Source organism: Stegostoma tigrinum, chromosome 11 (genome assembly GCF_030684315.1).
Source record: "Stegostoma tigrinum isolate sSteTig4 chromosome 11, sSteTig4.hap1, whole genome shotgun sequence".
Lineage (NCBI taxonomy): Eukaryota > Metazoa > Chordata > Chondrichthyes > Orectolobiformes > Stegostomatidae > Stegostoma > Stegostoma tigrinum.
Genome location: NC_081364.1, coordinates 65,832,386 through 65,849,034, shown reverse-complemented (window position 1 = coordinate 65,849,034; position 16,649 = coordinate 65,832,386). Strand labels below are relative to the sequence as shown.

Genomic DNA, 16,649 nt, shown 5'->3' with positions numbered 1-16,649 from the left:
ATCTTTCTAGAGTCTAGAGAATTTTGGAAGATTGCAACCAACGATTTCAATATCTCTGCATCCACTTCTTTTAGCATTCTAGGACGCAGACCATCAAGGGACTTGTCAACCTTTAGTTACGTTAGTTTCCCTCATGATTTCTCCAGAGATTATTTAAGTTTGTTCTGTCCCTTTGCTTCTTAATTTTACATTATTTTTGCGAAGCTTTTTTTTTGGTATCTTCTACCATGAAGGCAGATACTGATTATTTGTTCAGAATCTCTGTCATTTCACTGTTACCAGTTTTTAATTCTCCAGTCTCAACCTTTAAGGGACCAATATTTACTTTAGATACTCTTTTCCTTTTTATATTTTTGTAGAAACTTTTGCCGTCTTCAATTTCTTGCAAGCTTTTCCAATCTTCTGGCTTCCTAGTATTTACAATTTTTCTTTCAATTTGACATCATCATTAACTTCCTCAGGTAGCTACAGCTTCAGCCATAATATAATTGGATATAAATAAAAGGAGACCTAATGGAGGTTTTGGAAATTATGAAGGATTTATATGACGTACAGAAGACAATTATTTTGATCTGTCAATGCGTCAGCATCTCAAGGCTAAGATTCATAAGATTGATTGTAGATGGCCACTGGGTCTTGGAAAGTTATCAGAAATAGTGGTACAAGTTAGAAGCCTGGGAGCTTTTGAAAGAGAAGAGCATGAAATATATAACCTCAAAATTAAATGGGCATGGGGTAAGTTAAAGAAATGTAGCTAAGTGACTAATTTGCTGAGTACTGGCAGTGCCAAGTAGGGCTGCATGACATTATATGCTCAATAATTTAAGGTTTGGAGTACATTTGTAGCTCGGGTTGTGGGTGGTGATGTTACCCAGCAGGGTAATGAAACATCCAACCTCAACGCTCAATCATTTTAAAATTCCAGTGTTTCTTTGTGACTTTTAGTATGTTAGCAGTTTGTCTTTGTGTCTCTTTGCAGATCCACTATTTGCGTCTGAGCATAGCTATTCTAAAGCATGAGAAAACCAGAAAATATCTGCTCAGCAACGTCTTATATCCTTTTAAATCCACCTGTACTTGTTTTATTCTTTTATTGCTTGAATAGCAAAATTACTGGAAAATGTTCCCACTTTTTCAGTTCTCCTATGTACTATTTTCTCAATGAGCAGGCAGACTGGAAACTGCTCCAAACTTTTGCCAGCGCCATGTGTACCAGTTAAACAACTGTTGGAAGGTACATATCTGTAGTCTATGTTGAACTTACTATGAATACCCATCGGTGTTTTTTGGGGAATGTTCAGCAACTTTCGAATTAAGCGATCACAGTGGTTCTTTATGACCAAGGTCAATCAAACCTGTATGGCTTGAGTAGATTGCAAACCTCCCTGTGACACCACAGCTGTCGTTGTGGAATTGGGCATGCTATAGAAGGAAAGTAAAAAATAATTACCACATCATAAAATCCTCAATGTGAATGCCAATAAATGACTGAAAACTGCTGTTCACTAATGACACTGAAGCTTTCAAGAAGAAACCACACTCTAGGGATATTGGCAAAAGTGCATCTATGTTTCTTTTATCAATGAGTGAACTTTTAATGATAGCATGATATAAATGGACTGTTATTCTTAGTACCATTCAGTGTTAATTTTTCCTGTATATTTAGGATTTTATTCCAAAGGAATGGCACACTGTGTAACTACATCTTTAAATCTTCAGGTGCAACATGCTTGACCATTGCACACATTGAAAAAAAATCAGTCTTAGGCTGGAAAAAGTTCAAGGGAAGAGGGTCATTTGAAAACTTTGTATAATAACTTGTTGCGTGCCCTAAGAACTGGCGCCTTGATGACCCTTAACTCAAGGACACATTTGATGTGCTGCGGTCAGTGGTGTTTTTTTTCATTAAGACTCCCCTACGAGTGGAGGAGGCAGGCTTAGAGGAGCTTATTCCCACCACTTGGTGGCCAACCAGGTTTGACAAGGAGGTGAGATACTTTATTCTTTATTTTGGCCTCTGCTGGTGATCAGGCTCCATGTGAATGAGCTCCATTTGGGTGAAAAATTCCAAATAATTTGCCTCATTTTAAGAACTGATGAACCCCAGTGTTCTTCTTCCAGGGGAAGGAGGTGAAGGAGGAAACTGCTGAGGAGAGGCTGAGACGTCGGGCCTATGAGCGTGGCTGCCAGCGATTAAAGAAGCGTATTGAGGGTAAGCACTAAACATGCAGCTGTGTGAAGAATGGGAGTAACAGGAATCATTTCAACGTTTGCTTATCTGGAGCTTCTTTAAAGTCCCTGGGGATTGAGCATGACTTACTTCCATTCTGGTTTGGTGAACCTTGAGAAGGCTAACAGCTCCAACACATGAAATGTAGGTTCTGCTGTGTGCAGGAAGGTGGTGCTTGCAGGGTCTGATACAGGTCCACTGTCCTCCAACTCTTTTCATTCGGACTGTCCCGCCAACCAATAAATCGGTCTGCTGAATTCTCTGAGGTAAACATACCTTTTCTTAGGCCAAGTGAACAGAACTGCACACAGTACTCGGGTGTAGTCTCACCACTGCCCTGTACGTTTGAGGCAAGACTTTACTCTGTACGTGATAAAACACCTGTTAAAAATGAACCCAAAATGCAACTCTGCTGGTAGATAGTCATAAAAAATGCGCTAGCAGCTTGCTGTCATTCAAATCCAGATGTGTCAAGACTAAGAGCATTACATAGGTCGAAAGAATGTTTCCGCGCTCTCTGTGTGCGTTGATGGCCTTTTTGGTGGAGAACCAAGCCCTTAAGAATTCCCGTGCTTGTCTCTATTTAGCCTGTCTTAGGATTCTGGCTGTCCACTAAGAAAGCCATCAATAAACACATAGAGCTGGACTCCATATACACTCTGTTGCGAAAGAAAACCGGAAGTGAGGTAACCCTGCTCAATGGGCACCAGTGTTTAAATACCAGGTGAAAAACACAATAGCACTTCATTGGAGGCTGCACTGATGACGTTATTCAACAGGGTAATGAAACATCTGCGGAACAATGAATCAGCTCAGTGAGCCAACCAACCACAACACCCTCAACCTGAGCTACAAATCAGCTCTAAAACCTCGTCTGGTCTTAGGTTCAGGGATAAGAAACCTGTGGGAAATGGCTGTCCGGCTGATCTCACCATTTATGAAAAGAAAACCCTCTTGTTGAATTTAGAGTGAAACCCATTTGTTTTTCTGAAAGAATGCTAGCAGGAACTTCTCAACATTGTATTTCCTAACCAAGATGTGTATGCCAAAACTGAGAGTTGTAGGGGTCCTGAAAACACTACCTGGGAAGAGAGAAGAGGTGGTAATCTCACAATGCAGTATTCTAAAAGTGGTCTCATTGCTTATAAACTCCTTTACTCAATGCACTGATCATTGAAGGCAAGTGTAGCAAATGCTTTCTTCACCACCCTGTCTACCTGTGACTCCACTTTCAAGGAGCTCTGTACCTACAACACTTCCGAGGGAGCTACCATTAACTGTATAAGTCCTGCCTTAGTTTCCGTTACCAAAACTCAACACCTCACAATTATCTAAATTAAATTCCATTTGCCACTCCTCAGCCCATTGGCCCATCTGACCTTGTTATGCTTTGAGATCACCTTCTTCATTGTTCCCGACACCTCTAGTTTTGGTGTCTTTTGCAAACTTAGTAACCATACTCCTATATTCAAATCCAAATCATGTGTATAAGTGATGAAAAACTTTTGATCCAGCACTGATCGTTTGTCACACTGCTGATCACAGGCCTCCAGTCCAAAAAAACAACCTTCTACATACCACCTTCTGCCTTCTTCCTTCGAGCCAATTTTGTATCCACTTGGCTAACTCCGCCTGGATTGCGTGTGACCTAACCTTGCTGCCCAGTATACAATGCAGAGCCATTGTCAAATGCCTTGCTGAAACCCTCAGACACAATGTCTACCACTCTGCCTTCATCAGTTTTGTCACCTCATCAAAAACTCAATCAAGTCAGCAAGACATGATTTCCTACACGCAAAGCCATGTTTACTATCCCCAATCAGTCCTTGCTTTTCCAAATGCATGAAAATCCAGTCCCTCAGAATCCCCTTCTTAGCTTTTCTTTAATGTCTTTCTTAAATAATGGCACCACATTGGCTATCCTCCAGTCTTCTGGCACTTCACTGGCTGTTGATGATATACATGTATCAGCAAGGAGCGCAATAGTTTCTTCCCTAGCTTCTGGGATGGATCTGATCAGGTCCTGGGGATTCATCTACCTTTATGCATTTTAAGACCTCCAGCACCTTATCTTCTGTCATATGGACACCTTTCATGCCAACATTACTTAGTTCCCCAAGTTCCCTAGCTTCTCCACCGTAAATAACTGACTGAAATACTTGTTTAGGACCTCACTCATCTCCAGTACTTCCACACATAGTTGTCAATCCTTAAAGGGGCCCTACTCCCTCCCTAATTACTTTTTTGCCCTTAATGTATCTATATAACGCTTCAGATTCTCCTTAACTCTGTATGCCAAAGCCAACTCATGTCTCCTTTTTGCTCCCCTGATTTCCCTCTTAAGTATACTGCCTCATACTCCTTTAGGGATTCACTCAACCTCTGCTGTCTATACCCAACATGTGCTTCCTACTTTTTCTTGACCAGACCTTCAATTTTTCTCATCATCGTACATTCCCTACACCGACCTGCCTTGCCCTTTTCACAAATAGGAACATATTATCTCTGAAATATTGTTATCTCATTTCTGAAGGCCCCCCACTTTCCAACCGTCCCTTTACCTATGAACCACCATCTCAATCAACTTTTGAGAGTTCCTGCCGAATACCATCACAATTGGCCTTACTCCAATTTAGAACTTTTAGATCAGATCTATCCTTTTCCATAACTATTTTAAAACTAATAGAACTATGACCATTGCCCAAAAGTGCTCCCCCACCTCAATCATTTTCTCTGCTTTATTTCCCCAAGAGAAAATCAAGTTTTGCTCATTCTCCAGTAGGTACATCCACATAATAAATCAGGAAATTTTCTTGTACACCCTTAACAAATTCCTCTCCATCCAAGCCCTTAACACCGGCAGTCCCAGGCTATGTTTGAAAAATAAAGTCCTCTGCCATTATGACCCTATTATTCTTACAGACATTTGAGATCTCTTTATATTTTTGCTTCTCAATTTCATGCTGACAATTGGGGGGGCCGAGAGTACAAGCCCATCAATTTCACCCATACAACTACTGGATGTTGTCCTAGAAATATCGTGTCTAAGTTCAGCCATGTTGTTGCCCTTAACCAAAAATGCCACTTCCCTTTCTTTCTTGCGCCCCCCCCCCCCCCCCGCCTTCAATCCTTCCTATGGCATCTATGCACCAGAACTTTTAAGCTGCTATCCTTGCCCCTCCCTGAGCCACATTTCTGTCGTAGCTATGATATCTCAGTCCCATATTCCCAACCATGCCCTAAATTCATTTGCCTTGCCTACCAGGTCTCTTGCATTGAAATAAATGCAGTCTAATTTATGAATCTTACCTTGTTCTGTGCTGTGCCCTTGTCTGCCTTGACTATTTAACATGCTCCCCTTATCTACTGTACCAGCCTCAGATTTATTTGGTTTCTCACTATGTCTTTGGGCTCCCCTCCTCCCTTTACTAGTTTAAAGCTTCCTGAGTTATACTTACAAAATCTCCCTGCCAGGATATTGATCCCCTTCCAATTCAAGTGCAACCCATCCTCCTCCGACATACTCCAGAAAAGATCCCAGTGGTCCAAAAATATGAATCCTGCCCCTTACGCTAGCTCTTTAGCCACGCATTCATCGGCTCTGTCCTCTTATTACTCCTCTGACTAGCACATGGCAGCGGGGGTAATCCTGATATTGCTACCCTTGAGGACCTTTTTTTTTTATCCCGCCTGATATCCTGCATTCTTTCTGCAGAGCCATGTTCTTTTCTTCACCTACATCATTGGTATGTACGCATACAATGACCGTCTGCTGGTCACTGTCCCCTTTAAGAATATTCTGCACCTGCTCAGGCTCCAAGACATCCTTGAATCTGGCACTAGGGAGGCAACACACCATTCTGAAATCTGGCTGACAGCTGCAGAAACGCTGTCTGTGTGCCTTACTAAAGAGTCCCCTGCCACAATCAATTGCTTGGAACCTAACATACTTCCCTTTATAGGAGAGTATTCTAACAGCGTAATTCCATACGTTAAAATAATTAACATAATCCATGTAAAGACTACCTGCTTCGTAATCAATAGACCATGTCCTACTGTCCCAACTGCCAGGCCAAAGTATTGATTATGTTTTCAAAAAATTCTTTGCTTCGCGGTCTACATACTTTTCCCTTGTTTTAGGCTATGTTCGTGTTCTAGCATCTGACACCTTGAAGAAAGACCAACTTACTAACTACCTTATACTCTTCTACGCCAACATTACATTCATAACTTGAAGACTCCTAACATTCAAGGTTATTACCTAAGTGCTAGGAAATGTAGAATTAGCAGAGTTCTGGCAGTACATGTTGTGGACTTGCTCGCCAAGCCGGTGTGTTTAATTGCAGATGTTTCGTCTCTCTGCTAGGTAAGCTCATCAGTGTGCCTCCGGTGAAGCGTTGTTGTTGTGCCCCGCTTGTTGTTTATATGCCTTGGTTTGCTGAGGTGGTTGGCATTATTTCGGGTTCTGTTTTTCAAAGGTTTGTATATCGGGTCCAGTTCATTGTGTTTGTTGACCTCATCCACAACCTGAGCTACAAATCTTGTCAAAAACTTCTGGATTTATAGACTTGATGGACTGAAGGGCCTTTTCTGTACTTTGTGATTCTGTGATGGGACATGTGATGAGTGACTTGACACACATGCTTGATCATGAGAGCAACAGGTTAAGCAACATTCAATACTCCATCCTTTTGCCTGGATGGAGTAGATTGTCATTCACATGACTGCACTGAGCTGCCTTGTCTCCATTTATTGAACTATGTTATTTTAAATTTTCTTTTCTTCCTTCACTCTCTCATCTTTGGCTTGGCCAGAATTTATTGCCCATCCCTAAATGCCCTGGAGAAGGTAATGATGAGCTTCCTTGAACTACTGTATTCCAATTGGAAGGTGCTGTCTAAGGAACTTTGGTGAGCTATTAGAGGCATCCTTGTAGCTGGTCCACACTGCTGCTACTGAGCCTCTGTACTGGAGAGATTGAATGTTGGTGTGTGTCAAATGGGCCCTTTGTTCTGGATGGCTTCAAGCTTCTTGAGTGTTGTTTGGAACTGCATTCGTCCAGACAGGTGGGGAATATTCCATCACACTCCTGTCTTGTACCTAGGGGACAGTGGACAAGCTTTGAGGAGCTAGGAGGTAAATTACTCACAGCATAATTTCTAGCCTTTGACCTCATCTTGTAGCCACAGTAATTTATATGGTTATTCCAGTTCTATTTCTGGTCAGTGGTAACCCTCAGGTTGTAGTTATGAGGGGATTCAGGTAAATTGAATGTCAAGGGGTGATGGTTGGATATTCTCCAGTTGAACATATCCATTGCAACTAGCACACCAAGCCTGGATGTTTTTCAGGCCTTGCTACACTTGGACATGGATTGTTTCAATGAGGAGTCATGAATTGTGTTGAACATTGAAGAGTCATCAGTGAACACTCCTGCTTCTGACCTTATGGTAGCAGGGGGGTCATAGGTGAAGCAGTTGAAGGTGGCTGGGCCAACGACTTCTAAAGTAATTTTACAAAACTATACCAGTTTGAGTGCACAAAAGGACCGAATGATAGTATTCATAGAAACCTGGAAGAAGCCGTTCATCCTGATGTGCTCGCTGGATTGCAGAAGTCTATTTCAGTTTTGTGCATGGCTGTGTTTCCATGTTCCACCTCTTTTTCTGGCCTAGCTGAAACGTTGACTGGTTTGAACAAGGGAGCTTCGAATCCTCATTGAAACAATCCATGTCCAAATGTAGCAAGACCTGAAAAACATCCAGGCTTGGTCTGCTAGTTGCAATAGATATGTTCAACTGGAGAATATCCAACCATCATCCCTCGACATTCAGTTTACCTGAATGCCCTCATAACTACAACCTGAGGGTTACCACTGACCAGAAATAGAACTGGAATAACCATATAAATTACTGTGGCTACAAGATGAGTACTTGACGGTAGACTGCATAGTGCTGTAGCCTTGTTTTGACGGAAGTTTGTGTGTACTTGTTAAAGAGGACTAATGTGGTGAGCTTATGATTGAAAAGCGGTCTGAAGTAGTACAGAATGGCCATTTATATTTAAATGATTTTGTTTTGCAGTTGTGGAAGAGCTACAGGTTCAGATCCTGAAATTATTTCTCAACAACAAAGATAAGGGATCGGTGAGTAATTGCTGCTTCCAGCAAATTTATAATATGCAGGAACGCCCTTAACGTGTGGCTCTTAGATGAAATTAAACCATATTCCAGTATCGGTAGCAGTTTGTCACTGGTTGTTGATAATTACATACAGGTATCAAGTGTACCGAGGTAGATTGTTGGGAGACAATAGTAATTTAGTTAATTTGTTTTCCTGAATGTTCAGGTGTATTGTCATTTCCGATAATCTCCCTAAAATTCACACAAACCTGTGCCCTGCTGTCTTTGCTGTTTTACGCAGGTAGGCAACCCATTACCTGAAGACCAATCTACACACAACACTTACTATGTGTTTCTGCATGTGACATTCACTGCAGACTCTCAATAATCACGTGTGGAGCACATTGCCCACTGTCAATATTCCCATCTGGAGCTCACTGCCGTTGTCAGTATTCCCATTGTGGAGCACAGTGCCACTGTCAATATTCCCACGTGGAATACAATGCCCACTGTCAATATTCCTGTGTGGAGCTCACTGCCACTGTACAATTCCCGAGTGGAGTATGCTGCCTACTGTCAATATTTCCATGTGGAGCGCAATGCCCCGTGTCAGTATTCCCATAACAAGGTCTGGAGCTGGATGCCCACAGCAGGCCAAGTAGCATCAGAGCAGCAGGAAAGCTGATGTTTCGTGCCGAAGAAGAAGGGTGTAGGCCCGAAGCGTCAGCTTGCCTACTCCTCTGATGCTGCTTGGGCTGCTGTGTTCATCCAGCTCTACACCTTGTTATCACAATATTCCCATGGTGGAGCATAATGCCCACTGTTGGTATTCCTGTGTGGAGCACAGTGCTTGCTGTCAGTATTCCTATGTGTAACTCTCTCTCCACTGTGAATATTTCCATTTTGGAGCTCACTGCCCACTGTCAGTGTTCCAACATGCACTTCACTGCCCACTGTCAATATTTCAAAGAAACCTACAGCACAGGAACAGGCCCTTCGGCCCTCTAAGCCTGCGCTGATGGCCACAATATTGCCATATGCAGCTCTCTGTTGTGCCACGTGACTCTGTTATTAACATGATTAAAATGGCAATTTGTTGTCATTGTGCTTATCTCATTTCTTGTTGATGCTAGCTCCAAACGCAGTCATGCAATCCAACTAATCCTGTCTTTTGGGTTTATCATCTCTGTTTTTGTCAGTTCAGCAGTGTACCTGTGTAATCACTGTAACAAAATATAGATAGAATGCTGTGTTTGACTTGTGGTGCACAGTGGAAATTTTGAGCTTCACTTCCGGCTCACCACCTAAATCTGCTGGTGTCCGTGTTCTCCTGCATTCTCTGGCTGAGTGGGTAGCTTTGGTGGTGATGTTTGTAATGGGTTAGAAGTTATTGTGACGCAGGGGCTCAGGAAGAAAATCACAGTCAGGATAAGTATCTGAAAATACTGTACTACTGAAGTTGGAATGGAGAAACAGTCCATTCAAGATGTTGGGTTTATATAAACAGAAGATGTTCAGGCATAGATTAAATTAGATTAGATTCCCTACAGTGTGGAAACCGGCCCTTTGGCCCAACATGTCCACACTACCCCTTGAAGCATCCCACCCAGACCTATTCCCCTGTAACCCATACATCCCTGAACACTATGGGCAATTTAGCATGGCCGATCCACGTAGCCTGCACATCTTTGGACTGTGGGAGGAAACCGGAGCACCCGGAGGAAACCCACGCAGACACAGGGAGAACGCACAAACTCCACACAGACAGTTGCCCGAGGCTGGAATCGAACCTGGGTCCCTGGTGCTGTGAGGCTGCAGTGCTAACTACTGAGCTACCGTGCCGCCCCTAAGGGTTGGGAGATTTGAGAGATATGGATGACCTAGGCCTTTGGTTTAGAAATGTTGGTTTAGAAACAAGATGTTAGTGGCATATACTGAGGACATGAGATAATAAGATACATAGGAATCGGTGTAGCCCATTCAGCCCATGCCCCATCATTCAGTTAGACCATAGCTGATTTATCCCCAAAATCTATTTAACTGTCTGTCTTTCAAATCCATTGATGTGCACTCCTTTGTAGTCAGTTTCAAAAATTTCAGTTAATTCTGCCCGAACGTCCAAACCTTCCTGTGTATTTAAAAAGTTGGTTTCTGGATTTCATTCCTGATTGATCTCAATCTAATTATTGAATCCCATTTCTTGATAAGAAACAGATGTGTCTGCCTGTCTGTCACTTTGTCCTATTAGTTGTTTTCATATATTTTCAAGAAGAGCTGGAGACTTAGTCCTTGTCACTTGGCCAAAATGTATTCTTCACTTAATGTCACACATTATCTGGTCCTTCCTTCTCCCTTGCCATCTGTTCACTTCCTTTTCCTCCTCTCCCCACCTCTCACCTCCCCTCACCAGCCCCTACTTTGCCTCACCAACCACCCCCCCGCCACTTTGCCTCACCAACACCCCCCACTTTGCCTCGCCACCCCCCCACTTGCCTCACCCCCCCCCCTTTTGCTTCACCAACCCCCCTTCTGGCCTCCACCTTCCCCTCATAATTCCCTCCCTTTGCCTCTCCCCCCATCCCCTCGCCTCACCAGCCCTACCCCTCTCCTCATTAGCACCTTCACCTCTCAACTGCACCCCCATATCACCTCTGTCTCCTCCCAACTTCTCACCTTTCCTCTCTCTCCTTCCCTACTTGCTTCCCTTCTTCATTCCCCTTCTCATTCTTCCTCTGGCCTCTTCCCCCAGTTTCTTGTTCTCCCTCCCTCACTTGGATTGCTCATACAGTCTAACTCACACAATCACATAATGGAAGTCTTCTATTCCTATTATTGATCTGATGAATTATTACTCGAGCCCCTTTTATGCTAATATATCCTTCTTTAGGTAGAGAGCCTCAACTGAGTACTGCACTAAGCCTGATTTAATTAAGGCTGTGCAAGTAGAGGGTCACTCCCTTCTGTTTGTATTCACATTGCTTTTCAATAATGGCCAATAATGCATGAATCTTCTACATTGCTTTACGTATCTATCTTTAAATAATTTGCAGTTATGGAGTGAGAGGGATTTGGGGTAAGGCACTCTGATGGTGTTTGAACTTTGCTCAGGTTGCAGTTAACATGGGGTGTAGAATGGGTTTTGGTGAGCAGTGTGATGGACGTGGGACCCTGGGAAACACTGAGGATCAGACGGTCCTTTTTGTTCATGTATGCCAGACCCTTAAGGTATCAGGATAGGTGGGTAAAGTGGTTATCAAGGCATATTATATATTTTCCTTAATTAGCCAAGGCATAGAGTTTAAGAACAGGGAGGTTATGCTGGAACTGTATAAAAGGTTAGTTCAGCCTTTGCTAGAGTATTGTGAGTGATCTAGGAATCCATGTTATAGGAAGGTACCCCTGGAGTAGCCTGGGCTGGAGAGTTTCAGTTGTGAAGAGAGATTGGATAGACTGTTTGTTTGTTTTTGCCTTAGAGCAGATGAGTTTGAGAAGGGATGTGATTGAGAAAAATAAAACTATCAGGGCCACAGGTCGGGTAGACAGGAAGAAACGTTCCCTCTTGGTGGAGGGATCAATATTAAGGGCACAGATTTATGGTAAGGGGCAGGAGGTTTAGAGGAGATGCCAAGAAAGTCTTTTTTATTATGAGGATGGTAGAATCTGGAACTCACTGTCCATAAGGGTGATAGAAGCTGAAACCCTCATAAAGTTGAAGAAGCATTTAGATGTTCACTTGCAATGCCAAGGCATACAAGGCTGTAAAACGGGATAATAGTTAGAACTTGTTCTTGACCGGTGTGGATGCGATGGGCTGAAGGACCTTTCGCTGAGCTTTAGATCTCTATGATTCTAAGCTGGCTGTAATGAAATTCTCCCTCAGGGCAACTTGTAAGACTTGAAGAACAGGAATTTGAACTTCCTTCTAGCCTAGAAGGGAGAGAGGCAGATACAAAAACTAGAGATAACAAGGTGTAGAGCTGGTTGAACACAGCAGGCCATGCAGCATCAGAGGAGCAGGAAAGCTGATGTTTCGGGCCTTGACCCTTCTTCCTGACCTCAGGCATTGTTGAGCTTTTGTGGTCCATGATTAAAATTGAGATTGAGCAGTACTTGGAGATGCATGGTAATATACGGCTGAGACAGCATCCCTTCATCCAGGTAAGGTTATGTCTGACAAATCTGTTGAAACTCGTTGAGATAATGAGCAAGTTAAACAAAGGAGAGCCAGCGGACACAATCTGTTCGGATTTCAAAAAGGTTTTTGACAAGGTGCTGCGCAGGAGGTTGCTAAATAAGACAAGAACCCATGATGTTAGTGGTGAGGTACTAGCATTGATAGAGGATTGACTGACAAGAGTGGAGATAAAAAAAAGTAGCCTTTTTCAGGAGGGCAGCCAGTGATGAGTGGAGTTCCACAGGGGCTCGTATTGGAATGAAAACTATTATAAGTATAACAGTCTGGATATAGAAACTGAAGGCATCATTGCTAAATTGGCAGATGTCTCGAAGATATGTGGAGGAAGTGGGGAGGCTGCTTAAAGACTCGGATAGTCTAGTGTGGGCAAAGAAGTGAGAGATGGAATACATTATAGGAAAGTATGAGATTATGAACTTTGCTAGGAAGAAAGGAGGCATAGACTATGTTCTATATGTGGAGAGCTTGAGAAATCTGAAGCGGAAAGAGACCTGGGAGTTCCAGTTCATAATTTTCTTAAGGTTAACATACGGGTTCAGCTGGCATTTAGGAAGGCAAATGCATTTCAAGATGGCTAGAATACAGGAACAGAGATGTATTGCTGAGACTGTATAAAGCTCTGTTCAGAATGCATTTGGAATGCTGTGTGCTGTTTTGGGCCCTATATCGAAGAAAGAATGTGCTGGCATTGGAAAGGGTCCAGAGGAGGTTTATGAGAATGATCCTAGCGCTGACAGTCTTGTCATATGAGGAGCGATTTGAAGACTCTGGGTCTGTACTCTATGAAGTTTAGGAGGATAAGGGGATGATCTGATTAGAACTTACATAATACTGAAAGGCCTGGATAGAATGGATGTGGAAAAGATAGGAGAGGATAGGAATAGGAGAGCACAACCTCAGAATGGAGAGATGACCCTTTAGAACTGAGATGAGGAAGAAGTTCTTAAGCCAGAGGGTGGTGAACCTATGGAACTCATTGCCACGGAAGGTTGTGGAGGCCAAGTCATTGAGTATATTTAAGACAGAGGTAGATAGGTTCTTGATTGATAAGGGGATCAAAGGTTATGGGGAGAAGGCAGGAGAATAGGATTGAGAAACATATCAACCACAATTGAATGGCGAACAGACTCAGTGGGCCAAATGGCCTAGTTTTGCTCCTATATCTTATGATGTAGTCACTAACTGAGATTGTAACAAAGCGATTAGATATTGTGAAGTTCATTTCACCTGACTAAATTGTTTAAACGGTATCGTTTCAGGGTGAGGCATCCAGATACATTTTCCTTAACAAGTTTAGAAAATTTTTACAGGAGAATGCCAGTAATCGAGGGGTGAGTATGAATTTATGATGTGTCCTAACCCTTGTGAAGAATGCTGTGATATTGCAGTGTTATCTTTAGAGCCTTTCAAGGATCTGTTCTTTGTTGACTTCTTTTGATCACAGCAGTAATTCTCAGAGAAATCATCCAACAAACATTTGCTTCTGCAGGACGTTGGTAACACCAAATTCCAGCTTGCCACAATCTCATGTGACTCCTCCACTGCCACTAGTTTGTCATGTTGCTTTTTCAATTCTATTTCAGCAGGGGTAGAAATAATCTCAATTAAATGTTGGAAGAAAATTAGACAAACAATAACTATGCAAGTGGACAGAACGGTGGCAATTTAGTTTGTTGCAGAAAAATGTGAAGTGACACATTTCCGTACAAATGCTAAAGGTGGCAGCGCAGGTAGTGAGAGCGGTTAATACAAAATTAGATATTCTAGACTTCATTAGTGGTAAGTTTGATGACACTGAAATAGGCGGTACCGTGGACAGTGAGGACGGTTATCAGAAGTTGTAGCAGGATCCTGATCATCTGTGGAAATGGGCTGAGAAATGGCAAATGGAGTTTTAATATCGATAAGTGTGAGGTGTGGCATTTTGGAAAATCAAATCCAGGTAGGAGTTTTATGGTGAATGGTAGGGCCTTAAGGAGAGTAGTGGAAGAGAGGGACCTTGGAGTTCAGGTGCACGGTTCTTTGAAAGTGGATTCACAGATAGACAGGGGCGTGAAGAAGGCTTTTGACACACTGGCCTTTGTCAGTGAGGGCATTGATTATAGAAGTTGGGAAGCTATGATGCAGTTGTACATGACTGTGGTGAGGCTACTTGGAGCATTGTGATCAGTTTCTGTCACCTTGCTATAGGAGGGATGTTATTAAACTGGAAAGAGTGCAGAATAAGTTTACAAGGATGTTGCCAGGATTCAAGGGAATGAGTTACAGGGAGAGGTTGGACAAGCGAGGACTTTTTTTCTTTAGAGCGTAGGAGACTGATGGTGTCTCTTTTTGATGCGTATACGATCATTAGAAGCATGAATAGGGTGAAGGCACTTGGGCTTTTTCCAAGGGCTGGGGAATTGAAGGCTAGAGGGCATCAGTTTAAGGTAGGGGATAAAATACTTGGAACCTGAGGGGCAACTTTTTTTACACAGAGTGGTACACATACGGAACGAGCTGCCACTGGAAGTGGTTGAGGCTGGTACATTACAGCATTTAAAAAGCATTTGCATAAATACATGGAATGGAAATTTTTAGAAGGCTATGGGCCAAATGTAGGGACATGGGGTTAGCGAGGATGGACGTTTTGGTCAGTTCGGGCCAAAGGGCCTGTCTCCGTGCTATAGGATTCTATGACTCTATGTATAGAATTTAAGAGCAGGGAAGTGATGGTGAACCGTTTCAGAAGACTGGCTAGACTGGGCGATGGCCTAGTGGCATTATTGCTGGATTGTTAATCTAGAGACCCAGATAAAGTTCTGCGGATCTGGGTTTGAATCCTGCCAAGGCGGTTGGTGGAATTTGAACTCAATAAAATATCTGGAATTAAGAGTCTAACAATGACCATGAATCCATTGTTGATCATCAGGAAAAATCCATCTGGTTCACTAATGTCCTTCGGGGAAGGAAACTGCCATCCTTACCTGGTCTGGCCTACATGTGACTCCAGACCCACAGCAATGTGGTTGACTTTTAACTGCCCTCTGGGCAATTAGGAACGGGCAATAAATGCTACCCAGCCAATGATGCTCTCATCCCATGAATGAATAAAGAAAAAAGACTTCAAATGGTGTACAATGTACACTTCTGAGCACTACACTTTAGGAAAGAAATGAACACATTGGAGACAGAACAGCAGAGGTTTATGGGAATGGTTCTATGGATGGGAAACCTCAGTTATCAGGATGGATTGATGAAGTGAGAACTGTTTTCCCTGGACAGGAAAACTGAGGGGAAGTTTGAATGAAAGTTTCAGAATGACAATGGGTCTGGAGTAGATAGGTAGGGAGAAACAGCTTCTGCTTGTCATTGGATTAAAAACCAAAGGGCTCAATTTTAAAGTATTTTACCAAAAGAGCAAATATGAAGTGAGAAACAACTTTTTCAAACAGTGAGTAGTTGGGGTCAAAAAATATACTGCCTGGAATTGTGGTTGCAGGGAGGTTCAATTGAGGCATTCGAAGGGCATTGGATGACTATTTAAGCAGAAATGATGTACTTTGGCAAGGGCTTCAGGATAAAGGAGGAGATAGGAGCTAAGTTAATGTGCACAGAGTTGGTTGAGACATGATGGGCTGAATGGCCTTCTACCATGCCGTCCCAATTCTGTGAATCTGTAATTACAATACAAGTCTCCTTAATTTACAGAGTAGAAGTGAAAACTCCATCAGTTTCCACTCTTCATGATTTATAATGCCCCAATATTAATTGGGACAGAATCAGTGTCAAATGTATAGAGGTCACAGAATTCTTAAAATGTGTTGAAGAAAATTTGTTTAGCTAGTACATTGCAATACCAATAACAGATGGGACAGTTCTGGATTTTGCTTTGGGGATATTAAGCTCCAATCTGATTCAGCACTTGCTAACTGGAAACAGCTACAGAAGGTAAATCTGTGTCAGAGCAGTGGGAGACAATAAAGGAGGAGAAAAGTCAGTGCAAATATAGCTCATTAAAGAACAGTGCTGGGACTCCAGAATCCAGATCACCTGTTAGAAGGGCAAGCTGTGTCCACCTGGAAATCTGAAAGAAAGTCAAAAGGTGCTGAGTTAACAGAATA

The 16,649-nt window shown here is 42.6% G+C and overlaps 1 protein-coding gene across 1 annotated transcript in view; it reads left to right on the top strand.

Annotated features, from left to right (window-relative positions):
• Positions 1-16,649, top strand: part of LOC125460234 (E3 ubiquitin-protein ligase RNF123) — a 334,824-nt gene that overhangs the window by 48,506 nt on the left and 269,669 nt on the right. The window contains exons 15-19 of the mRNA XM_048547433.2: positions 980-1,053; positions 1,871-1,988; positions 2,122-2,212; positions 8,314-8,375; positions 13,806-13,877. Of these exons, the coding sequence (XP_048403390.1) occupies positions 980-1,053; positions 1,871-1,988; positions 2,122-2,212; positions 8,314-8,375; positions 13,806-13,877 (417 nt within the window). The remainder of the gene's footprint in view (positions 1-979; positions 1,054-1,870; positions 1,989-2,121; positions 2,213-8,313; positions 8,376-13,805; positions 13,878-16,649) is intronic.